This window comes from Electrophorus electricus, chromosome 3 (genome assembly GCF_041902795.1).
Source record: "Electrophorus electricus isolate QZ-2024a chromosome 3, ASM4190279v1, whole genome shotgun sequence".
Classification (NCBI taxonomy): Eukaryota; Metazoa; Chordata; class Actinopteri; order Gymnotiformes; family Gymnotidae; genus Electrophorus; species Electrophorus electricus.
This window is the reverse complement of record NC_137499.1, coordinates 40,749,491-40,758,317: the sequence shown is the minus strand read 5'-3', so window position 1 is coordinate 40,758,317 and position 8,827 is coordinate 40,749,491. Positions and strand designations below refer to the sequence as shown.

The window sequence follows — 8,827 nt, the reverse complement described above, 5'->3', positions numbered from 1 at the left end:
TCCTCATGCAAGAACTGATGGGGAGATGTATCCCATGTGGTCAGTGTCCGGCTCAGGTGTCTTGCTGCAGTGTAAAGTCCCGTAGTCTGGGTTCCCTCTAAAGGCATACATCGGCCTGAAGGTTCATCAGTAATTAGAAAATCAATTTCACAGAGGACACTGGATCGCCTCATCATTAGTTTAGAGTTATTTATTAGCTGCATTCCCTTGTGTGTGTGTGTGTGTGTGTGTGTGTGTGTGCGTGCGTGTGTGTGTGTGTGATTATGGATAATCGCCAGTATGTTTGCGCTGTGATATTTTTGGCCCTTTGCAGAGGTGTTGGTTCCCATGTTGGAGAAGGTCATCTGGACCTGGGACGTCTGTTCGCGTGTCTGGACGCTGGTCCAGATTTGTCTCTTGTTGCACTCACGTGTGTCTTAGGAAGTGATATTTCCCAGTCACCCGTGTGACCGAGTCACAGAAGCGACCCTTCCTTTGTTGGACTGAGTCACAGATGGTCCTTCCTCTGTGTGAGTGTGACACTACAGGAAGCACAGGCAGGTCATCCGCCTCAGTGTAGTGGTGCCGACACAGACCAGGACTGCAGTCCAGCAGAGCGACAGGTGCGTCTGTGCAAAGGCCATTTTCATGACACTATTAATATTAATATCAATATTAATAAATGAATAAATGAATAAATGTATAAATAATGCACCCGTCCACGTGTGAGTGTGGGTTGGCTATTACCCTTCAATCTGGCTTGTCTTCTAGTTTCTAGAGAAAATCCAATCAGTGGACCATTAAAAAATACTTTCTCATTCACCACTCCTAAAGGAAACAATAAAACTTTAGTCATTGCTTCACGAGAATTTAAAAATTCTTTCTTCTATGAGACCTTGTTATTGATTAACATTTGACTTTTGATTCCCTTCGTGAATTGTATGTGCGTTCAAATTTGCAAGAAAGGCAGGTGTGATTTTATCTCATTGTGGGCCTCAGACAGTGAACATGTTTATGTTGGCTGTGACCTCCTTTACAAGTCAGAGAGAGGTGATGTGACTCAGCATGGTATAGGCAGGAACTAAACCCGACAAGAAAAAAGTGAATTTGACAAACATGAATCATATATATATATATATATATATATATATATATATATATATATATATATATATATATATATATATATATATGAGAGAGAGAGAGAGAGAGATTCTCTCTCATATTTATATTTATATACTTTTGTGAACAAGCAAATCTTTTTTACTGAAATGTTTACAGTGAATGAACTTTATTTAGATGAAGTTACCCCACAAAATTCAGTTCAGTTGAACTAATTATTAATGAAACATTTGTAAATATTACCGCAAAAACTGCAAATATTAAACTAACCGTTGCTGTCCAGTTCACTTCTGCTTGACCCTTGTACCATACACTCTAGGAGTCATCTGTAAGAGCAGTGCGTGAAATGGCCTTGTTTGATATTGTTTGTTGTGTTGTTGAGCTCGCCCGTGCCACATGCCACATGTTCATGCTGCTTCTGGCAATGGGAGCTACAGAGGAACTACAGAGGAGCACCAGTACAGCAGACAAGGTGACGCTTCCTTGTAGCTTATTGCCATCATTGGAGATTCACACGTACCAAATGAGGAACAGCAGACATGGCGTTTCCGTGGATACGTTTCGCTGATCACAACCCTGTTCTGGGAAAATTTATTTTTGTTTACTTTCTATTTGTTATTTCCTTCAGTACCAGCCGTTGTCTTTGAGGTGAGACTCAGTTTGTCTATAGTGACGTTTCTGTCCAGACAGGAGTGATGTGCCACTCTGATACACCAGTCTGAGGCATTTCTACCTCTGACGTGATGAAGGATGCTACTTACTGATCACAATTAACCAGATGAAACAGGTACTAGTAATGACTAGTAATCAGAAGGTTGCCAGTTCAAGTCCCACCACTGCCAAGTTGCCACTGTTGGGTCCCTGAACAAAACCCTTAACCTTCAATTACTTAAGTTGTGTTCAAATGGGATTGTAAATTGCTTTGGATTAAAGTGTCTGGTAAATATAAATACAAGAGAGAACTAAACAAACCTGTTCTCTTCATGTGAGTGTTTTTAATATGAAATCTGACTGTCTGTCAAAGACACAGCTAATAAAAGCCCTTCTGTTGGGAGGTGTTTATATAGTCTAGACACAGATGGTTTGCTGGATACTGGCAGTTTTTTATTTTCTTCAATGCCAGAAAGCAATTTGGTTTTGGCCCCCTTCCCCAGACATTCTAATGCCCCACATCTGACCCCGCAGGGCTTTAGGGTTTTAGAAGCTTCCTTTCTGCCAAGCCGTTGTGCTGAAATGTCATTCCCAGTAATGACTGAAAACCTTTAGACAAGTGGTGAACCTGAAAAGTCAAAACAGAGCCGTGAATGCTTTATGAAGCCAGAGAAGAAAGAAACTCTGAGGTTAAGGGTCAACGAGAATGCAGTGAATGTCCATGCTGTCTCGACTCCAGATGTTCTGGAAATTCTCTTATGCTCATGACATGCCACCTGTCCCCTCCGAACCTTTAAAGGTGCATTAAGCATCATTTCCGTGCATTACAGGCTTGATGTTGGGTCACGTGATGGCCATGAAATCACATTCAGAATGAATCTCCATGCAGGTTCTGAGACTTTTACTTAATGTTAAACAATTTTGCACTGTCTCCTGTCTTCTACTATTATTATGATGTAATTATCGGAAATTTATATCGGGAATTCTGCGTTTTGTACATCAAGTAAAAGTGCTGATCTGAAATCAGAGCAAAATTGCAGTGAATGGAAATCTGGTTTGTGACATTGGCTTAGATCTGGGGACTGTGCCACGAACCCATCAGTCTGGAATCTGGAGTCTGGAGCGGCTCCGCATTTCTGTGCAGATATTTAAAGGAATGCTGACTGTAGATCAAAGAACTCTTCATTACATAATCCTCTCTATCCTTTAATCCTCTATCCTGAGGTAATAAAAAGAGTTAACAGGGAAAAGAGGCCTAACATTGCATAACATATTAATAATTAAAATTAATAACATAAAACATATAACACCTAAAACATAAGGGAGTTTAGAGATTCTGTGTCCTTTCAGAATGATTCGCATACAGGCTTCTGCAAAGGATCCTGGGTAGGCTTTGGTGGACCTCAGGGTAAGATATATGACCTCTCCACCAGGCTCAGGATGGTACGAAAAAACAGTCTTCTCTTAATCTTGTGCTAAAGACGTTTTCTCTTGGAATGTGGTGTTAATGGGTTCCTGGTGTGGGTGTTGAATATCAGTTTGCATATGTTGACTAATGTATGGTTTGGATGTAATGGTGGTATTTCTGGAGAGCAGTGTATGTGAAGAACACTTTCATTAAAACACTGATGCCATGGGAACGTGTAAACAAAAATGGAAAATAATTGCCATCATGTCAAATATTTAATGAATGGTTTGCATAATCAAAGCCATTGTTGCTCATCTGTGCTCTATGAAGCGTTTTATCCTCCAGCAATTAGAGACCAGTCTGTGGAGGTTTGGGACTAGCACAGCAAACAGGCACTCGGGATTCTGGAAAACCAAGTTTAGTCCTCTGAGTGTGATCCATGTTTGTTTACTGTCTTCTTAACAGTGATGGTGAAACAGGAGCCTTATTTTGCCATGCTGAGCTTGGATATCAAAATATCTCTGTCTGGTGATGTGTGGGGGAGATGGAGAGCAGCTATATAACAGAAAGATGAAAGTTCTGGAATCTAATAACTATGTAACAGAAAGATGAAAGTTCTGGAATCTAATAACTATGTAGCAAACATGAAAGTTCTGGAATCTAATAACTATGTAACAGAAAGATATTCCAGAATCTAAGTTCCAGAATCTAATGTTGGCAGAACATTCTAACACCAAACTGTATCAGACAGGCATGAGGTCCTGACCAGGTTATCCAAACAGGTCCACAGCTGTACTCAGGGAGGAGGTCCTTCCATCTTGCAACCATCTTATTGGCAAATGGGCTTTGAGTTTTTGCTGTAGTCAGTATGTTTGTAATCAGGACCAATACTGTTTCCTTTGACTTGACCTTTTCATTTCAGTGAAGTAGGCTAAACCCACAATTAAGAACTAATCAACTGATAGTGACTGTAATGTATTGCACACACACACACACACACACACACACACACAAGCGTTCTGACTTGTGGCCATGGCCATATTAATGTACTAGCTGATATTGTTCTCATGTTCCTCCATGGAGACAAGCATCAGCCAAATCACTTTCCTGCAGGTTGTTAGCAGTTGCTACATTAATTCTCTAGATGCTAATGGCTCGGGATCCCTGCGGTTCAAGTGCTAGTTTGTAAATATGGCCAAAACTGCACTCTCGTCCCCTCTTAAGCCACACTCACCAAACTCCAGAGGCTGATTCAACAAGGAGACATAAATAATTTCAGTGTTCATTTCAAGACCATTAGTACAATCTCCAGGACTGGGGACCTCATGGAACCCTCACTCACTCACTCACTCACATAATCACACGTGGCAAGCAGTAAATTCTCTAGTAGGTGGCGCTACTTTTGAAAAATATATTATAGCTTCACCTATTGGCAGAACTGCCCCAGAAATGGCATGCATGACTAAGCCCACATTTGAAGGATTTATTGATATGGTGTGACCATACATACATGTCAACATGTTTTTGATAATTATTGATTTTTAGTCTCTTGTGAATATTTTAATATCACATTTGTGAGGTCAAATGTTCATGATTCACTCAATCAGCACCAGCACAAAAACAAGGACTTATGAGAAGAATTATTATTATAAGGACTTATTTTCTATTGGCAAAGTCTCACTGAACTGCATCAGAGGAGAGCTGGATGTCTTTACACTAATTATATCACAGATATTTAAGGTCAAACTCATTTATTCACTGGAGCGCCTCTCTAATGTCCTTTTCATACCCTTGACACTTGAAAGTGTCTGAGTTATGTCTTGTCAATGAACTATAAATTAGAAAGTTACATAACAGAAGGATTGACAAAGATACGTCCTGTAGATTTATATGACAGTGCAGGGTATTTCTTTGACACAGCCAGGAATGAACCTTTCTGTTACTAAGACTATGCTTCCATCATGCTGGTTAGCTGGCTAGTTTCGCTACCTTGCTAGCTACTTACTTGGAGCTTGATGGTAGCTAATGTTACATTAACAAAGTTAATACAAAAAAGGAAGTTAAGACCATGGCGCATGTGGGCATCCAAACTTCGTTTTGATGTTGAAAGTGGAGTGAAGTGTTCTTGGTGTATCTAAGAGTTGAGAAACCATCCGGAGTGAAACGTGCAGAGCACACCAACAACTTGTCCGAGATCCTATTCCATGTGAACGTCACCCGTGCTTTTCCTTCTCATTATTTTATTCTTCAGAATCAATCTGAGCTGAGGAATCAAAATCTGCAGCGGGGATGACCATGGACTGTAGAGGGGATGACCGTGGTCTGTAGAGGGAATAACTGTGGTCTGTAGAGGGGATGACCGTGGACTGTAGAGGGGATGACTGTGGTCTGTAGAGGGGATGACTGTGGACTGTAGAGGGGATGACTGTGGTCTGTAGAAGGGATAACTGTGGTCTGTAGAGGGGATGACTGTGGACTGTAGAGGGGATGACCGTGGTCTGTAGAGGGGATGACTGTGGACTGTAGAGGGGATGACCGTGGTCTGTAGAGGGAATAACTGTGGTCTGTAGAGGGGATGACTGTGGACTGTAGAGGGGATGACTGTGGTCTGTAGAAGGGATAACTGTGGTCTGTAGAGGGGATGACTGTGGACTGTAGAGGGGATGACCGTGGTCTGTAGAGGGGATAACTGTGGTCTGTAGAGGGGATGATCTTCGTCTGTAGAGGGGATTACCGTGGTCTGTAGAGGGGATGACCATGGTCAGTAGAGGGGATAACCTTGGTCTGTAGAGGGGATGACCGTGGTCGGTAGAGGGGATGACCGTGGTCTGTAGAGGGGATGACCGTGGTCTGTGGAGGGGAAGAGCATGGTCTGTAGAGGGGATGACTGTGGTCGGTGGAGGGGATAACTGTGGTCTGTAGAGGGGATGACTGTGATCTGTAGAAGGGATGACCTTCATTTGTGGAGGGGATGACCGTGGTCTGTAGAGGGGATGACCATCGTCTGTAGAGGGGATGACCATCGTCTGTGGAGGGGATGACCATCATCTGTGGAGGGGATGACCATCATCTGTGGAGGGGATGACCATGGTCTGTAGAAGGGGTTGACTGTGGTCTGTAGAGGGGATGACCATCATCTGTGGAGGGCATGACCATGGTCGTTAGAGGGGATGACCATATTCTCTGGAGGGGATGACCGTGGTCTGTAGAGGGGATGACCATGGTCTGTAGAGGGGATGACTTTGGTCGTTAGAAGGGATGACCGTGGTCTGTAAAGGGGATGACCGTGGTCTGTAGAGGGGATGACTTTGGTCGTTAGAAGGGATGACCGTGGTCTGTAGAGGGGATGACCGTGGTCTGTAGAGGGGATGACCGTGGTCTGTAAAGGGGATGACCGTGGTCTGTAGAGGGGATGACTTTGGTCGTTAGAAGGGATGACCGTGGTCTGTAGAGGGGATGACCGTGGTCTGTAAAGGGGATGACCGTGGTCTGTAGAGGGGATGACTTTGGTCGTTAGAAGGGATGACCGTGGTCTGTAAAGGGGATGACCGTGGTCTGTAGAGGGGATGACCGTGGTCTGTAAAGGGGATGACCGTGGTCTGTAGAGGGGATGACTTTGGTCGTTAGAAGGGATGACCGTGGTCTGTAAAGGGGATGACCGTGGTCTGTAGAGGGGATGACCGTGGTCTGTAGAGGGGATGACTTTGGTCGTTAGAAGGGATGACCGTGGTCTGTAGAGGGGATGACCCCCCCACCCCCCACCTTCTCAGCAGCATGGCCCATGTTGCTTGGGTAAGATTCTGATCCTTCCATCTATGTTAAGATGCCAAACATTCTCCCTTTACTGGTTGCTTCTTACATTTTTTGCTTTTCAAACCATTTTCTGTAAACCCTTGAAACATTTGTAAGTTAAACTCCCAGTATGACGGTCAATAAAGTCCCAGTATGATGGTCAATAAAGTTCCACTATGACGGTCAATAAAGTCCCAGTATAATGGTTATTAAAGACATTAAAGTGCCAGAGAGATGAGGTCCTTTGTGATGACAAATGTGCTAAGTGGTATGAGACAAGCGATATGATTGACTATGAAAAAATTAATTAAACTTCCAATTATTAATTAATCTCCCTTACTTGTGGTTGGCAGTGTGCATGGATGTGCCCTGCACGTAGGACTACACACTGCTGGTGTCTCTTAGGACTACACACTGCTGGTGTCTCTTAGGACTACATACTGCTGTGTGTCTTAGGACTACACACTGCTGGTGTCTCTTAGGGCTACACACTGCTGGTGTCTCTTAGGACCACAAACTGCTGGTGTCTCTTAGGACTACACACTGCTGGTCTCTCTTAGGACTACAAACTGCTGGTGTCTGGTAGGACTACACACTGCTGGTCTCTCTTATGACTGCACACTGCTGGTCTCTTCTAGGACTACGCACTGCTGGTGTCTCTTAGGACTACACACAGCTGGTTTCTCTTAGGACTACACACTACTGGTGTCTCTTAGGACTACAAACTGCTGGTGTCTCTTAGGACTACAAACTGCTGGTGTCTCTTAGGACTACACACTGCTGGTGTCTGGTAGGACTACACACTGCTGGTGTCTCTTAGGACTACAAACTGCTGGTGTATCTTAGGACTACACACTGCTGGTGTCTCTTAAGACTACAAACCACTGGTCTCGCTTGGGTGCTCTCTCTCTCTCCCTTGCGAACACAGCAGTGACTGTGTAATTCATCGTGATTGTGTGGAACTCTTTTTGTATGTAGTTGTCCAAATTAAAAACGGAGTCCTGGCATTTTAAAACAGAACAAGTTTGTTGACATATGTGCAGCTGTGTACATGAACAAGAAGTTAAAACATTCAAATCAGGCTTGTAAAGATATTACTCCATAAGTGAACAGCGCCCACGGAGGGTTTTATCACTGGGCCTCATAAACCTCCACAGTGGGAGGTTTGTTCTGCATGTCACTGATGCTGAGTGACTCATGATCATTCGTGCATACTTCACCGTAGAGATGAGACATTTTTCAGGTGTGTCACTATAGTGGTGTTAGTGGTTTGTGAAGGTTTTTTTTTCTGCAGATTTTAATATTTCATCTAGATTACCAAATATTTCAGGTTTATTCAGTTGAAACCTGCACATTCTCAACAGTGCTATTTAAATATTGAATTGATCACTGATGTTAGATGCTGTTTAAAGTTGAAGACAACATTTAAGAGACTTGGTTCGTCTTCCAACTCATTACTAGTTGATGACTATGTACTTATAATTACACAATGTTAAAACATTTTAGACAAAACGGGATTATACAACACATTACACTCACAAGGCAGTTAAAGGTGTCTAACAAATAAGAGTATAAAATCAACTGAAAATGAAACTGAAAACTTGCAAATAATTTAAAACAAAAGAAAATACAATTGCGTTTTAGGGTGGCATTAGAGGCACATGAGAGTAAAAATGCTTTCATCTAGATTTACAAATAACGAAATTTGGGGCATACATAAATTCTTTTGGAAGTTGTGTGTGGCATAACATCTAACTGCCTCTTCACCGCATTTAAATTCTGGACCCTCCAAGATGGCCAGTATCAGTGGATCACAGATTTACTAGGATTATAGTCCGCGTGATTATTTATTCTGGGTCAAATCCTTTCAGCAGT

General features: G+C 42.7%; 1 protein-coding gene across 1 annotated transcript in view; it reads left to right on the top strand.

Annotated features, from left to right (window-relative positions):
- The first annotated feature begins 1,444 nt into the window (after window positions 1–1,444).
- Window positions 1,445–8,827, top strand: part of si:ch211-198m17.1 (uncharacterized) — a 36,512-nt gene continuing 29,129 nt past the window's right edge. The window contains exon 1 of the mRNA XM_081711593.1: window positions 1,445–1,573. Within this exon, the coding sequence (XP_081567719.1) occupies window positions 1,498–1,573 (76 nt within the window). The 5' untranslated portion in view covers window positions 1,445–1,497. The remainder of the gene's footprint in view (window positions 1,574–8,827) is intronic.